This window comes from Pongo abelii, chromosome 4 (genome assembly GCF_028885655.2).
Source record: "Pongo abelii isolate AG06213 chromosome 4, NHGRI_mPonAbe1-v2.0_pri, whole genome shotgun sequence".
NCBI classification, from domain to species: Eukaryota; Metazoa; Chordata; class Mammalia; order Primates; family Hominidae; genus Pongo; species Pongo abelii.
In genome coordinates this window covers 71,502,853-71,519,912 of record NC_071989.2, presented here as the reverse complement: position 1 = coordinate 71,519,912, position 17,060 = coordinate 71,502,853, and the positions used below count along the sequence as shown (strand labels likewise).

At 35.4% G+C, this 17,060-nt stretch overlaps 1 protein-coding gene across 4 annotated transcripts in view; it reads right to left on the bottom strand.

The window, feature by feature from the left end:
• KIF2A (kinesin family member 2A) overlaps positions 1–17,060 on the bottom strand; it is an 81,176-nt gene that overhangs the window by 21,460 nt on the left and 42,656 nt on the right. For 2 of the 4 annotated variants that reach the window (XM_024246792.3, NM_001133943.2), the window contains 11 exon segments: positions 15,236–15,290; positions 12,635–12,757; positions 11,965–12,065; positions 10,087–10,182; positions 7,582–7,636; positions 7,029–7,191; positions 3,986–4,076; positions 3,789–3,852; positions 2,759–2,850; positions 1,980–2,122; positions 1,330–1,534 (listed from right to left, as the gene is read on the bottom strand). In XM_024246792.3, coding sequence (XP_024102560.1) covers positions 1,330–1,534; positions 1,980–2,122; positions 2,759–2,850; positions 3,789–3,852; positions 3,986–4,076; positions 7,029–7,191; positions 7,582–7,636; positions 10,087–10,182; positions 11,965–12,065; positions 12,635–12,757; positions 15,236–15,290 — 1,188 coding nt within the window. 4 annotated transcript variants of the gene reach the window in all.

Below are 17,060 nucleotides of genomic sequence, written 5' to 3'. Positions count from 1 at the left end.
AGATTAGTCTTTCTTATAAAGGATAATCTTAATTAACATATTTTAAAAGGTCTCTTACTACAACTTTAACATTTAAGGTCTGATCAGTTGTGAAAATTCTACTAACAGTTTTATTTTTTTTTTTTGAGACAAAGTCTCACTCTGTTACCCAGGCTGGAGTGTGGTGGTGCAATCTTGGCTCACTACAACCTTTGTCTCCAGGCTTCAGGCGATTCTCCTACCCCAGCCTCCCAAGTAGCTGGGATTACAGGTGCCTGCTACCATGACTGGCTGTTTTTTATTTTTAGTAGAGATGGGGTTTCACCATGTTTGCCAGGCTGGTATCGAACTCCTGACCTCAGGGGATCCACCCGCCTCGGCCTCCCAAAGTGCTGCAATTACAGACGTGAGCCACCGCGCCTGGCCAACAGTTTTAAAGCATAGTGTAGATGTTCCCATAAATGCTAATTCAAGAAAATAAAAAATGACAGCAAAAAAACCTACTTTATTCTTCCAAGAGATATTTCTGGAAACTATGACTAGTGTTTGAAAGTGACAGGCAGTAGGATAACTGTAAAAAGTTAATTTCTTAACATGGCACTCTGAAAGAAAAAAACACAGAATGCCTTATTTTACTCTTTCCAACCTTTGCTTTTCTACTCCAGGAAAAGATGTAATAACCTGGCCTAACATTTTGAAAGCCATTCCACGTTTTTCTGAGAAACTGTTTCTTAGCTCAATTCAGTGGTTCGTTGCCCTCCTCCTAGGAAATATGACTAATTAAGACCCTCTGGGCCAGGCGCGGTGGCTCACGCCTGTAATCCCAGCACTTTGGAAGGCTGAGGTGGGTAGATCACGAGGTCAGAAGTTCGAGACCAGCCTAGCCAACGTGGTGAAACCCCGTATCTACTAAAAATACAAAAATTAGCTGGGTGTGGTGGTGCGTGCCTGTAATCCCAGCTCCTGGAGCGGCTGAGGCAGGAGAATGGCTTGAATCCAGGAGGTGGAGGTTGCAGTGAGCTGAGATTGTGCCACTACACTCCAGCCTGGGCGACAGAACAAGACTCAGTCTCAAAAAAAAAAAAAAAAAAAAAAACCCCTCTGGAGTTTACCTATGTAGCCCCAGAACTGACCTACTAACTCACATATCCTTTATCCCATCTAAAAAGAATAAAGAATGTGTGCAAGGAAAAAATCTGGGTATAATAAAATCACACTATAAATTATAAGCATCTGAATTTTGAAAACCTCTTTTTATTAGGTAAAACAAGTACTATTATTTTGCAACTGAGTAAAGAAAATTAAAGTCAAAAGTAAAAGACCTTTCATGATAAAATACATTTTATTTACCTTGAGTGCTAAAAGGCTTTTATTAATTTCAGCACCTTCAAGCCTAGTTTGCCTGTCCGCACTGGAAGTATCAGCTCCTCTTTCATTTCCAGCCAAATCAATGAGAGAAAATTTGCCATGTAGTTTTCCTTTCCTTCTAAGAATAATCTGAAACACTGCATGGCTCCGAGATGAATGTGCATTTGCAGATGTTTGACCGGATGTTCTACAATGTGATTAAGGACATCTTGATACATTAAAAACTTCAATTTACATGATCAAACCACATTATTTTCATTAAAAACAACAGCAGCAACAAACACCGATTTAGCTAGTTTTCATCTTTTAAATACAGATGAGACACTGAGTTATAACACTTAAATAGAACCAGATTCATACAATTTAATCCGGCATATTTCTAATATATTTGTAATGTAGTATCAATATAATAATTGTCACTCACATTTACATGTAACACAAGTTTTTATGAACAATGATTTTAATGTAGTATCAATATAATAATTGTCACTCACATTTACATGTAACGCAAGTTTTTATGAACAATGATTTTTACTTCCAAGATGTATTGATAGATAACATCCTTGTTTTGTTATGCTATACCCAAAGTTGCTAAAACTGAAGTTTCCTTTCTTAATCAAAATGAGATTTACCTGCAACTGTTGCCTATGTCAATGAGTTTCAGTACATCTTCAACACATTTGACCTCCCGTTCCTGTAATCCCACCACTTGAACCTGCTGTTTTCCATCTTCTAGAACTCTTAATTTTGTTTTCCTGTTTAGCAAGTCAAACACCTATGAAAAACCATATTCAAATTAGAAAACTAGCTTTAAAGTAAAAAACAGGCTAGGCGCAATGGCTCACGCCTGTAATCCCAGCACTTTGGGAGGCTGAGGCAGGAGGATGGCTTGAGCTCAGGAGTTCAAAACTAGCCTGGGCAACATAGTGAGACCTTGTCTCTGCTAAAAATAAAAAAAATTAGCTGGGCATGGTGGTGCATGCCTATAGTCGCAGCAACTAGGAAAGCTGAGGCAGGAAGCTCACTTGAGCTCAGGAGATTGAAGCTACAGTTAGCTGTGATCATGCCACTGCACTCCAGCATGGGTGACAGAGCGAGATCCTGTGGCAATTAAAATATCAGTTCTATAAAAATGAGTCACCCAGAGTTTAAGAATTATTTCAGAGATTAAAATAATAATTAGAATAAGAATTCTCAACATTGAAGTAGAAAAGTTTCAAAGGACTTTTAAAAAAAATCTCATAACATAAATTCTAATATAAAAGTTCTAAATACACATAAATTATGGTGGTAAACGCTGCACAACAATGTGAATGTATTTAATGCCACTGAACGTAAAAATGGTTAAAATGGCAAATGTTATGTTATATATATATTTTTAAAAATTAAAATTAAAAAAGTTCCCACTTACCTTTCCACTATAAATTTCAAAGAAGGTTGCATATACTTGAAGTTCTAGCTTCTTATAGTTTGGCTTCTTTAGCATTAAAAAGACATCTCGAGCTGTCAAAAATTTCATATACAGAAAATTGAGATCCAACAAATATTTTTAAAAAGCAACTCAAATGTTCTATTTCTAGAGGAATCAGTTAATCTTTACCTAGGATAACAGTATCAATAATAAAAATGAGAAATAAAGTGAATATTAATTTTACAAAAACTAGTATTAATAGAAGCTCTTCTCTTTCACATTCCATAAAAGGGTGCTACTTTTATTTATATATATTAATATTTATATTTATAAATAGCATAAAATTACAGGTGGTCATAATGAGGTTATTCTCATACCATAGCTAGTAGCTTTTTACAGTTCAGAAATTCAACAATTGAGACTAATCTCCAACAATGTGCTAGAATACACTGACAAACATAATCAAGATTTCTGCCCCCTCAAAATCGATCTTACAGTTCTTTTTTTTTTTTTTTTTTTTTTTTTTGAGATGGGGTCTTGGTCTGTTGCCCAGGCTGAAGTGTAGTGGCATGATCTTGGCTCACTGCAACCTCTGCTTCCTGGGTTCAAACGATTCTTCTGCCTCAGCCTCCCGAGTAGCTGGGATTACAGGTGCCTGCCACCATGCCTGGCTAAGTTTTTTTTTTTGTATTTTTAGTAGAGATGGGGTTTCACCATGTTGGCCAGGCTGGTCTCGAGCTCCTGACCTCAAGTGATCCACCCACCTTGGCCTCCCAAAGTGCAGGGATTACAGGCGTGAACCACCACGCCCAGCCTACAGTTCTTGTCTTCTTAAAAAAAAAAAAAAAAAAATTCTTGTGAATATATAATCTTATAGTTCTTTTCAAGCAATCTAATAACCTACAATTGACAAAATAGACAGTTAATATAGCATTATAGTTGCTGAACAATATTTTAAAGCCTTATTTCAAAGTTACCTGAATAATACCACAGAAGAATATTCCAAATTATATGGAAAAAGGACAGTTACCTGCTAATGCATAAATTCCTTTAGAACAATCTTGGTTCTTTCCTGAAAAGTCACCACCCATAGTCTGTATTTTAAAAAGAAAATAAAGAACAGACATTACTCAGGAATAACTCTTAAGAATTTAGGTCACAGAATTGAGCTATAAGGAAAAGAAACTGTAGCTTCATACCAGAATGTAACTTTAATAAATTACTTACATGAGTTTTTCCACTTCCAGTCTGCCCATAAGCAAAGCATGTAGCCATTCCCCTTTCAAATATAGTTTCCACTAGTGGTCTAGCAGTAAACCTTAAAAATAAAATGCATCAGTCAGAATGTGTCACCAATATTTTGATGAATAATAGTAATGCTGAGTAATACAAAGTATTTTATTAATAAATAAAACTTAATAGCAAGATTCTAAACAAATCTTTGTTAAAAATTTTAAATAACAATATCGAAGAACTGATTTAAGAATTTTAAATATCATATGCTAAAATTACTTAAAGCTACTTAAAGCATAATTTCAAGCAATATTTCCATAATAAATAATGGTCACAATAAGGCATATACAATAAAAACAAACAAAAAGTATTATAATTTCAACAGAAACAGAATAAACAAGAGTGGTAATCTCAATTTTAAAAAGTTAATAGAGGAAAAAATCTGCAAAAATATTATCTTTAGACCATCTAAATAAATAGAAAAATGATGATTACCTTGAATTTAGACAAGTAATTTATACTTAAGCAAAAAGAATATAAATTGTGCTTGTAGGACAATGAATTCTATTAATAAGTTGACAGTCTCAATTTAGGAAAAGGATACCTAAATATTATGGTTTGAATTATATTTCTTTTTTTTTTTATTGAGACGAAGCCTTGCTCTTGTCCCCCAGGCTGGAGTGCAAATGGCGCGATCTCAGGTCACTGCAACCTCCGCCTCCCGGGTTCAAGTGATTCTCCTGCCTCAGCCTCCTGAGTAGCTGGGATTACAGGCACCTACCACCATGCCCGGCTAATTTTTGTATTTTTAGTAGAGACGTGGTTTCACCACGTTGGTCAGGCTGGTCTCAAACTCCTGACCTCAGGTGATCTGCCCACCTTAGCCTCCCAAAGTGCTGGGATTACAGGCATGAACCACCACACCCGGCCTTGAATTATATTTCAAATGTATTGGTATAACCCACTGCTAGAGTTAAAATAAAAAGGTGGGAAGGTATAAGAAGCACTCTTCCCCTGAGCAGTAAACTAAAAAGTATGATGGAGGCCAGGCGTGGTGGCTCATGCCTGTAATCCCAACACTTTGCAAGGCTGAGATGGGTGGATCACTTGAGGTCAGGAGTTCGAGACCGGCCTGACCAACATGGTGAAACCCCGTCTCTACTAAAAAATATAAAATTAGCTCAGCGTGGTGGCACACGCCTGTAATTCCAGCTACTCAAGAGGCTGAGGCAGGAGAATCGCTTGAACTGGGAGGCGGAGGTTGCAGTGAGCCGAGATCACGCCATTGCACTCCAGCCTGGGCGACAAGAGCAAAACTCAGCCTCAAAAAAAGAAAAAAAAAAGATGCAAAACAGATCTACAAGTAGAACATTTTATATAACTGCTGTCTTTGTTTTGTTTTGTAAAAGGCAAAACTGAAGAAAGTACAGAACAAAAGGAGCAGGAAAAAGTTCTGGTCAAACAGAACTAGGAATGAGCCTGCTAAGTAGTTAGATCAAACCCCCACCTCCCAACCCTACCCACAAAAAAACATGTAACTTCTCAATCCATAATCGTTAAGTATAAGAGACAGAGGAGAAGGATAAATAATGATAAAGTTAAGAAACATAAATACAGGGTAAAAACACAATGTTTACTAAATCATACACACAGAAACATGCCTGTATTTGTAATAATTTCTTAAAAACTATTATAAAAGTCAAACTTATATTTTATGAGGCAGGAGTAGAAAGAGGAATGAAAAGGAAGGGTGGACTCTTCAGAAAGCTAAAAAAAAATTCTACAATTAACAATTATGATTCCCCTTTAAACATATTCTTCACAAATATCTCTATCTAGTATTCATATGTTCTTTAATTTGATCCTTTTTTTTCTTTACAACTGACTACCCAGTACACTTGGTGAAGACAAAAGGAGTTGGTCTCAAAAGTATTTCCTTTGTAACACCTTCAATTCTTAGTCTCATTAACTCTAATTTTCTCCTTTCTAGGCATTTTTATGAAAAAGGGCAATCAGCTATAGCATTCAAGCAATTACAAAGACAGTAATATTCCTAGATAAACCAAAATAACAATACTGCTAAAACTGATGTTATAATTATTAGAAATGAATGTTTGCAAACTTACGTATGAAAATCTAAATCTGGCATAAAAATTTGAGATACCAATGTATAACACAGATAAATTTGAATTATTTATAAGTTGAATACAGAAAACATACAAGAATCTCATGTACTAAAACTATCTCCAAGCTTAAAGATGACAAATTTAAATACAAGTACGGAACTTTTTCGCCTTAAGTGACAATACATACTAAATACAGATTTAGACAAATTAATAATTTACTGATAACAGGTGTTTTTGCCAGGCATAACAGTGGCTCATGCCTGTAATCCCAGCACTTTGGGAGGCCAAGGCGGGCAGATCACTTGAGCTCAGGAGTCTGAGGTTAGCCTGGGCAACATGGCGAAACCTCAACTCTACAAAAAGTACAAAAATTAGCTGGGTGTGGTGGTGCATGCCTGTGGTCCCAGCTACTCAGGAGGCTGAGATGGGAGGATCACCTGAGCCTGGGAGGTCGAGGCTGCAGTGAGCTGTGATTGTGCCACTGCACTCCAGCCTGGGCAACAGAGCAAGACCATGCCTCAAACAAACATTTCAAGTTTCTTTATTAGTACAGAGATTAAAGGTAAAAATTAAAAGTCCTCTTCTCATCATATTCTATTCCTAGAGGTTACGTTAACATTTTCCAGAAATTTCTTATCCATATACATGGTTTGTGTGATATACATATATATGTATATATATGTGTAATAAGCTAATTAGCAAACAGCAATGGAAACTATGATTTTGGGGAGCATTACAGAGAACAAGTGTTAATATTCATTACAGCATTTATTACATTCTCTTTGTTTAAACTCAGAATAAAACAGCATATTGCACCTCTTAAGAAATATCCCACAATCAATGTAAATTTCAAGGTGCTGATGACCACATGGCATAAGAACAAAATTCTGATTTAAAATGAATTTACCTACCTGTAAACCATTTCATTAGGAGCTGAGTCATCAAAGGCATAATCAAAACGAAATGTTTGGTTTTCTAGGTACCTTGTTAAATCTACTTTTTGTTTTGGTTCATGTACCATCACAACATCTTTACTAGGAATTGTGATTACATCAAGATCTTTCATTTGAGTTTCTAAAAGAATAAATGAAAATCAATGCCCAATAATTTTCACAGCATTTGAGTTCATGTACAAAATTATTTTAAGTAGTAAGAACTAAGATACAAGTAGTAAGTTCTGTACATATAAAGATAATATCCCATAAATATGCAACTCACTAAGACAAAATATTTCAACAGCAAAGTAAAAACAAAATCAAGATTTCTGTGAAGCAAGACTCGGAATGGCAATGATTCAGAGCAATAACAAAGTGACAAGTTTAGACATAGAAATCTGCATAATGGTTACATACAAATCAAAGGAAATGATTTACATTTTTCCAAACCAATTTGATTTGCTATTATAAAAATACATTACAAATAAGATAAAATCAATCTTTTATTAGAGCTCATTAAGTGCCATACCTTTTTTATTGAGTGGTCGTTTTCTTACACACACACATATCCTATGTTCATCAATCTAGAAATAAAAAGTATTTTATTTCAGTGATTATCAGTGTCATGTAAAACACTAAAACATAAATTACATAATATTTCCTCCAGGGGTTTTAGAAATTTATACATAGCATAAATGATAGGTAAGCTTAAAAAACAAATTAGCTTTGCACAAATTTTAATGGTTGTCAGATACAATTACTTCTAAAATTCTGAGTGTAATGGAAACTTGCTTATTTTGTTATTTGGAAAACCATCACCTTAGGAAATAATTCTGTAGAGGGTACTACTATTGTTAGTAGCATTAAGTTCACATTAAGAAGCTGTGAGGAGGCCGGGCATGGTGGCTCATTCCTATAATCCCAGCACTTTGGGAGGCTAAGGTGGGCAGATCACCTGAGGTCAGGAGTTTGAGACTAGCCTGGCCAACATGGAGAAACCCCACCTCTACTAAAAATACAAAAATTAGCCGGGAGTGGTGGTGCATGCCTGTAGTCCCAGCTACTCGGGAGGCTGATGTGGGAGAATCACTTGAACCTGGGAGGCAGAGGTTGCAGTGGGCCGAGATTATGCCACTGCCCACCAGCCTGGGTAACAGTGAGACTCCATCTCTGGACAAAAAAAAAAAAAAAAAAGAAGCTGTGATGCCAGGCACGGTGGGTAATCCTAGCACTTTGGGAGGCTAAGGTGGGTGGATCACTTGAGGTCAGGAGTTCAAGACCAGCCTGGCCAACATGGTAAAACTCCGTCTCTACTAAAAATATAAAAACTAGCTGGGCACGGTGGTGCATGTCTGTAATTCCAGCTACTCAGGTGGCTGAGGCACGAGAATTGCCTGAACCCCAGAGGTGGAGGTTGCAGTGAGCCGAGATCCTGCCACTCCACTTCAGCCTGGGCAACAGCCCAGGCAACAGAGAAGACTCTGTCTCAAAAAAAAAAAAAAAAAAAAAAGCTGTATTATCCACTTCAAGATGTGCTATACACAACAAAAGTAAACATTTCTATTCTACTAAGTGACATATTTTCATAGGTTGATCATAGGGAAAGTTGCTAGCAAAGATAACTACTGGCAAGAAACAGGATTCTCAGACGATTACTGAGCCAAATAATTTGAACTATTGTATAAATATGCCAATTCTTATGCATAAGTATTTTTTATAAAAATTTTGTTCCCAATACATGCCTCATTTTAATAATAATTAACATAAAGCAAGGATTAGCACAGTATGGCCTGTGGGCCTAATTTAGCTACTACCTGCTTCTGCAAAATTTTACTGACACACATTGATTGAAACAAATGTCATACCCATCATTTATGTATTGTCTATGGCTGCTTTTACAATACAATGACAGAGTTCAGTAGTTGTGACAAAGACCATATATCTCCTTGCAGAAAATGTTTGCCAATTCCTGTCCTAAAGGGTGAGCTCCAATGCAGTAAGTGAAACACATGAAGGAAGAGCAAGGCCTAAAATATGTGGGGTACAAGTATTATCAACAATTCTATTCAATTCTATATAATACATCTATCTAACACAAATGTCTTTTTTGTAACTAACACATTCTGTATATGCTACGTCAGATGGATTATTTTTATAAGTACAAATTAGTTATAAAAGCATTCCCGGCGGGGCGCGGTGGCTCACGCCTATAATCCCAGGAGTGATTACAGGCCTCCCACTTTGGGAGGCTGAAGCGGGTGGATCACCTGAGTTCAGGAGTTCGAGACCAGCCTGACCAAAAAGGTGAAACCCCATTTCTACTAAAAATACAAAAATTGGCCAGGCGTGGTGGCAGGCGCCTATAGTCCCAGCTACTTGGGAGGCTGAGACAGGAGAATCACTTGAACTGGGAGGCGGAGATCACACCATTGCACTCCAGCCTGGGCGATGGAGCAAGACTCCGTCTCAAAAAAAAAAAAAAAAAAAGGCACTCCCTGTCCAAAGAATTCTCATTCGTCAACAGCAAAGGAGTTGAGTAATAAGAGCAGAGGATTTTTTCCAGTTCTAGATTTCTGGTCCACTGCAGCCCTCAACAACCATCACTTATTGTTAAAAGCCAGAGTAATATTTAAAACTAACAAATTACCAATAGTAAATTAGAAATGATGGTGGGATCTACAGCCCAAGGCAAAGATAAGCTTGGAACTGAGATCAAAGTATAACTCACAGTGAGAAAGGAAAGTGAGTCTTCCGCTATCACTCCTTTAAGTGTTGCTTTGCCCTTCCAAAGACAGGGAGGTTTTGCTTTGAGAAGGACATCTCTACAGGGAGCATATCTCATATACCAAATTATGGAAAATAAGCGTTAGTGTGGATAATTTCTTGATTTTCTTCTTAAAATATGGGGAATGAGCACCCATAAGGAAAGGAAAAACTACATAGCTGAACACAATATGAATTTAGCAAGTGTCAAACACACGTTTTTATTTGAAGCATAAAAAGTTCCAGAATAATGGTTTACAAAGAATCTTACAGGATCTGCTGTTGTTAATGGTCTATAATCCAAACTTCCTCTAAAGTCTCTGATCATACACATAATTTCATAATTTGGGTTTGTAGCATCAACATCCTATTAGAAGACAGAGAGAATTCACCATTATAAATATAATAATGTATTTGTTGCATTTATATTTGGTTTGAAAATTAAAATTAAATTGTGCCATTTGTCATAACCAAGCCTAAACGCAAACTGACGATATTATATAGTTTCATAGTTGTGGTTTCATAATAAGCTCTGAACCACTTTGTGTTTGTAAAATTGTGTTTTACAAACACAATTCTCTTAGTCTGTATGCATTCTGTTAACTCCAAATTAAAGACTCTTCATTGAAGTTACCCTTTACCTATTTCAAAAATCCATCTGTTATACATATATCTTAATTATCCTACAAAATGCAGCAACAGAGAAATAATGCTCATGTTAACTACTGGCAAATAACTCTAGAAAAGCTGAAATTCTAGGAAAATTCATTTAATCAGATTCATCTTCTAATTTAATCCAGTGTTTCAGCAAAGTATAAATATAGATTCATTTGTCTTCATTTTCTATTTTTGCTGACCCTCTAAAAAATACTAAGTAATGACAAAACTGCCCCAAATCAACAGAACAGAACTTAAAGGAATCAGAAGCCAAGATCATTTTAAAAAAACTTTAAAATTCAAATTTTTGAATGCCAACTACAATTTATTTGGCTTCAAAACAGAAATTCAGATTAAGATACAAATAGCAATAGTCAACAGCCTTTCCTAGCCTTGAACAATAAATTATTAATCATTCTAAGAAGTCACATTTTTTTATACATCATATTCAGATTTGTTTTGAATGCAACTAAATTACAAACTGCTATTGAAACTTACTTTCAATTAACCTTCTTCTAGGAAATAATACCACCTATGTCAACTGAGAAGTAGACTGTGAAGTGAGAATTAAGAGATCACAGAGAGATGTGTAAGTATTATGAAGTACCCACAGGAAACACCAGGTGGCATCTATGCTAAGTATTAGTAGATAATATGTTTTATTATTCATTTCAAAACCCAACTGGTCATTCTCAGGTCACTTTCAGATAAAAGCTGATTCATTCAGGTTGGATATAATACTAGGTCCACAATTCCACAACACAACATCTGAACTGGTAGTTTAACATGATTAAGGGCATTTGAACATACTATTAAATAAATAATCTTGATGTTTTATTAGAGAAAAGTAGTTCTGAAAATGTAATAGATGCAATACAAGCACAATGGTGCAGTTATGTATAATAACAAAATGTCTAATATGTAAAGACCTGTAGAAGGGTAAAAGACCAGTTTTCTATGCAATTTAATAGCAAGACTGCTATTAAACAGTCTTGCTACCATCTGAAGGGACCCTGAGGGGGACACAATAGAGATCCACTCTTCATATGTGGCATAAATGAAAACCCAAAGAATTTCCCCCTTTTCACTAAGACATGTGAACTTACTTATAGAAAAACAATAATAAAATTTATAGTTTAATCATGCACTTTAACTGGATATTTTTCCCAATGTATTTTTAGGTCTTTTTAAAATAAAAATTCTTAAATGGTATACCATACACATTAGAATTCTGAAACACAATGGCTTTTTCTTAATGGAACAAATTTTAGCGTTAACACATACCCATACAACATGAAAAGAACAACGCAGTAAAAATGTGTTACGGTAACTTATTTTCACAAGAGTTTATATTATTCCTCAATATCAATTTAAGGAATTCTTAAAATTCTCCAAAAAAAGCCTTAATTATTTTTTTTACATCAATCACCTTCACTGATATAATCTAATCTCTGATTGGTACATAAACAAAATATATGTTTATGTTACGAACCTGGGCTCTTTTTTCTCTAAGTTCTTGCTGTTGCAATCTCCTTTTCTCTCGTTTTTCTTGCAGTTTTTCTACTTCTTTCACACAATTAGATTTTCTACGTGCTGAAAAGAAAAGATGAGCTGTAGAAGTATAGTTTTCTTTTTTGGAGTACTAATATTAAATTTTTTTTATGTATAACTTCACCACACACACATAAAAGGTACACAGTGACAAAGCATGCCTATAACAACTATGTGAGCTTTACTTAATGAGCTGCTTTACCAAAACTAAAATAGGACAATGTACAGATGAGAGTCCAGAAAAATGACTCAAACATATTGATACATGTCATCTCTTGGTTTAGAAACACAGATTTTTAATTCAAAGAATCAAGGAGCACAACACTTTCTTCTGTAACATCTGACAAATTATCATCTACCCAGATTTTTAAACTCAAACTGAAACATTGCTATAATTTCACAAAAAAATTTTTGCTCCAAAATATACTTTTAAAAAACCCAATTAACGGACTAAACTAATAAAAAGAAGTTAAATTTTCCACAGTGGTAAAATGAAATCTACAATCAAGCTTGTATTTAGAGTGTTTACTCTTTGAGGACTTAAAAGGATGACCAAGAGAGAATACATGTATGCCTAAAATGACTAAATCCTTGATACATAATTTACATACAAGGGGGTCCAAATTCCTTTTTTGCAGCTTGAACTGGAGATATATCTGAAACACTACCATTCTGTTGTGCAGAAGAAGACTGTTCAGGAAACTGACTGGGCCGTGCACGTGCTGAACCAACCACTGTAAGTAAAAAAAAAAAAAAATTAAATTCAGGATAGAAAATTAGTAAAAGCTAACCTCAGTAAAAGGAAGAGATAGCCCCCAAAACCTGATACTTAAAAGTTACATTAGTAAGTTGCCAGGTTTTCTATTTATGTATGTAAAATATAATATAGTTTATAATAATTCTGTTCAATAAACTGACATAAGCTAAAAAAGGCTTTCAAAGTAATATGTGCAGACTTAGCTTTCACCAATGTAATTTTAGCTACAAAATTCAATCTAAATAATTTACATAAAAACCAAAGCCAAGCTTGATTTTTAATAATCCTTTAAAATATATATGTGAAGAAAACAAAATATATATGTATATATAAACCGCTCCATGTCTTAAAACTTCAAACTGCAAAGAAATCCTCCTAAAATATGTGTGTAAAATATAATTTTTTTTTTTTTTTTTGAGATGGAGTCTCGCTCTGTCGCCCAGGTTGTAGTGCAGTGGTGCAATCTCGGTTCACTGCAACCTCCGCCTCCCGGGTTCAAGTGATCTCCTGCCTCAGCCTCCCGAGTAGCTGAGACTACAGGCGCACGCCACTACACCCAGCTCATTTTTGTAATTTTAGTAGAGACGAGGTTTCACCATTGGTCAGGCTGGCCTCAAACTCTTCACCTCAGGTGATCCACCCACCTCGGCCTCCCAATGTGCTGGGATTAAAGGCGTGAGCCACCACACCCGGCAAAATATAAATTTTACATGCATTCTCATTTTTAAAAATGTACACTAATCAAATATATACAGGGAGTAAAAACTTAGCTTCAACCCTCCCTATATTCCAAATCCCACTCTTTGCTCCTCAAATATGCAAATCTTCAGCAGAGAATTTCCCAATGTGGATATTATACAAGTGGAAAAAAGAATATAAAATTAAATATAAATATCAAATTTTAAAAGAAATATAAATTTACATAAGACTCAAAAGATAGTGTTTAAACTGAAGGACTGTCCCTCCACTTCCAATCTCTCATTTAATACTTCTGTCCATCCTGTTCTACCATCCACACACACAGGGAAACAATACTGCCAGAAAAGACAATTCTGAACTACTAAACAGTAGAAAATAAATTCATTATGCTTTTCATGTCCTGGCTGAAAATATACGGGAGACTTCAGTTAACTACACAATTTTTATGTCTGTTCAACTTCTTTAGCTAGTGAAATCAGCCAACTAATTGACTCTTTCCCCATTCCTTTCTTTCTCATAATATTCTTCTCGAATTTGCAAAATTATTTAGTAAATAAGATGAATTAAAAATTGCATTTCATAATTTCATATTCATCCCATCCATTTTATTTTATTTATTTATTTATTTATTTATTTATTTATTTATTTATTTTTTGAGACAAGGTCTCACTCTATTGCCCAGGCTGGAATGCAGTGGCGCAATCTCGGCTCACTGAACCTCCACCTCCTGGGTTCAAGCAATCCTCCTGCCTCAGCCTCCCGAGTAGCTGAGACTACAGGTATGTGTCACTGCACTTGGCTAGTTTGTGTATTTTTAGTAGACATGGAGTTTCATCATGTTGGCCAGGCTGGTCTTGAGCTTCTGACCTCAGGTTATCCGCCCGCCTCAGCCTCTCAAAGTGCTGGGATTTCAGGGGTGAGCCACCGTTCCCAGCCATCATGCCATACGTTTTAAAAAACTTTTTTTTTTTTTTTGGAGATGGAGTCTCGCTCTTTCGTCCAGGCTGGAGTGCAGTCGTGTGATCTTGGCTTACTGCAACCTCTGCCTCCTGGGTTCAAGCAATTCTCCTGCCTCAGCCTCCCAAGTAGCTGGGATTACAGGCACCGCCACCACGCCTGGCTAATTTTTTGTATTTTTAGTAGAGACGGAGTTTGACCATGTTGACCAGCGGGGTCTTAAACTACTGACCTCAGGTGATCCACCCGCCTCAGCCTCCCAAAGTGTGGAGTTTACGGGCCTGAGCCACCGCACCTGGACAAAATCATTTTTCAGTATTATTGGCATATTGTATTAGGAAATCAAGAAGACACTAGGCTGGGCACAGTGGCTCATGCCTGTAATCCCAACACTTTGGGAGGCCAAGCCAGGAGGATCACTTGAGCCCAGGAGTTCAAGACCAGCCCGGGCAACATGGAAAGACTCTCTACAAAAAAATCAAAAAATTAGCTGGGCATGGTGGCTCATGCCTGTGGTCCCAGCTACATGTGAGGCTGAGGCAGGAGGATCATCTGACCCAGGGAGGTCAAGGCTGTAGTGAGCTGTGTTCATGCCACTGTACTCTAGACTGGCTGATAGAGCAAGACCCTGTCTCAAAAAAAAAAAAGCAAAACAAAACAAAAAAAGCACCTCTTAAAATTAGCCAGGTAAAATTTAAATAAATACCAACATCAAGGGTAATGTTTACTTTTGATTTACCTTGTCAGGAACATACTAAGAAGTCAACAGCCAAAATTAAGAGATAAATTTTTACTTTACCTCTATTATCTCTTGGAGGAGGGTCATTCTTAATAGAAGCCACGGTCCGTCGATTCTATGAAAGGAAAAAATGTTCATTATGTTTTCTGTCTTTACTCCTCATATGTATCATGATCTGAGCTTCTTTCAATTAAACAAAAGTAGGCAGACATGTAAGAATATAAAACAAAATGAAGAAAAACTATAATCTTAATGAATTACTATTAATGCTATCGATCTTCAAGTTCCTTTATATATTTTCCCCTACCCTCCAAAAATATTCAGAAATTAATATGAGCCAGGCACTGATCTAAGGACTTTCTTCACAACAATCTATGAGGTCATTACTACTGCTATTCCCATTTCATCGATGAGGAAACTGAAACAAAGAGAGGTTAAGTAGCTTCACAATAATATGTGTTTTAATCATCATACTATGCTGCTAAAACTATGTAATAACTGTCATTTCTGAATAATGGGGGTAATTTGTAAAATATTAGTTCTAGACAGCTTAGAACCCCTTGTTAAACTGAAATATCAGAATACTATAAAATGTACATTGTCAGTTATCCTAAAAAGGTTTCATAAGAGTTTCTAAGACTTGGACACTGTACAGATTAAGGCAGCAAACTTTTGGTCCTCTAATTCATTCATGAAGACTTCCTTTTATTCACCTCAAAAAAAGATATCAAATAACATAGTTGTCTTAACCTTGGCTGCACATTCAAATCAGATGAGTACTATTAAAAGGAAACTGATGCCAGGGCCTCCCTTTAGGTAAAATAAAACTGAATCTCTGGGAGTGGGGCCCATAAATCAGTATTTTAAAAAATACTGATTTATTTTAATACTTTTAAAATATTTTTTAATACTTTTAAAAATACTTATAATTAAAATAAATACTTACTTTAAAAATAAATATTTATTTATTTCTAATGTAGAGTAAAGGTTGCTAATGATATACCAGGAAGAATAAACTACAAAAATCCTCCAAGAAGATCCCTCATTTTGAAGATGAATATAAAAAATAATCAATTTATAAGTAGTAACTAATAACCTCTAAGTGGTGACTCTCAATATGATTAAACTCATGAGTTGAAAATATGCCTTATGTTCAACTGCATAGTTTATAACACAAAGTTTTGTTGCTTCTATTATACTATATTTAAATGCTTATCTATGTCCTCCCTGAAAGATATCAAGTTCCTACAGGCTGAAAGCCATGTCATCATTCATCTTTGTATTTTGCCCAGCATAGTATTTGGCACAATGTAAAAAAACAAAACAACAACAACAACAACAACAAAACCACAAATGCTTGTTGAAATGAACACAAAGAACTGCAGATTCAACAACTTTGCAATACAATCTGTTTTAAAAAGAGTTGTATTTTGAAACAAAAATTTAATACTGAAAGGTCTTGAGAGAAAGGAAGGAGAATTATCTTTAAAAGCCATAAGAATAATGTGCTTTTAATTTTTATAAAGATAAAACTGCTAGGGAGGATTTAGCACAGTTTTAAGGTATATCATGACAGTCAATATAGAAGTGAACTACACTATCATTTCCCATCTTTCTTTAAGAAACAAATAGCAGAATTATAATTTCAAAAGACTATCAGAGTTGGTAGTTATTATTCCTAAGAAACAGCTATTATGCCTTTGTCAAAGTCATATGTCTTCATTCAACAAACACCAAGCAAATGGTTTTGATCTATATCTCCTGAGAAACTTAGTCTCAGGAAAAATCCTAATTAGGTGAGAAATTTCTAAGACCTTATCCAATGATTGTCATAATTGTGAATTAGACAACCTCAATCCTTGAAAATATGTATATATATACATGA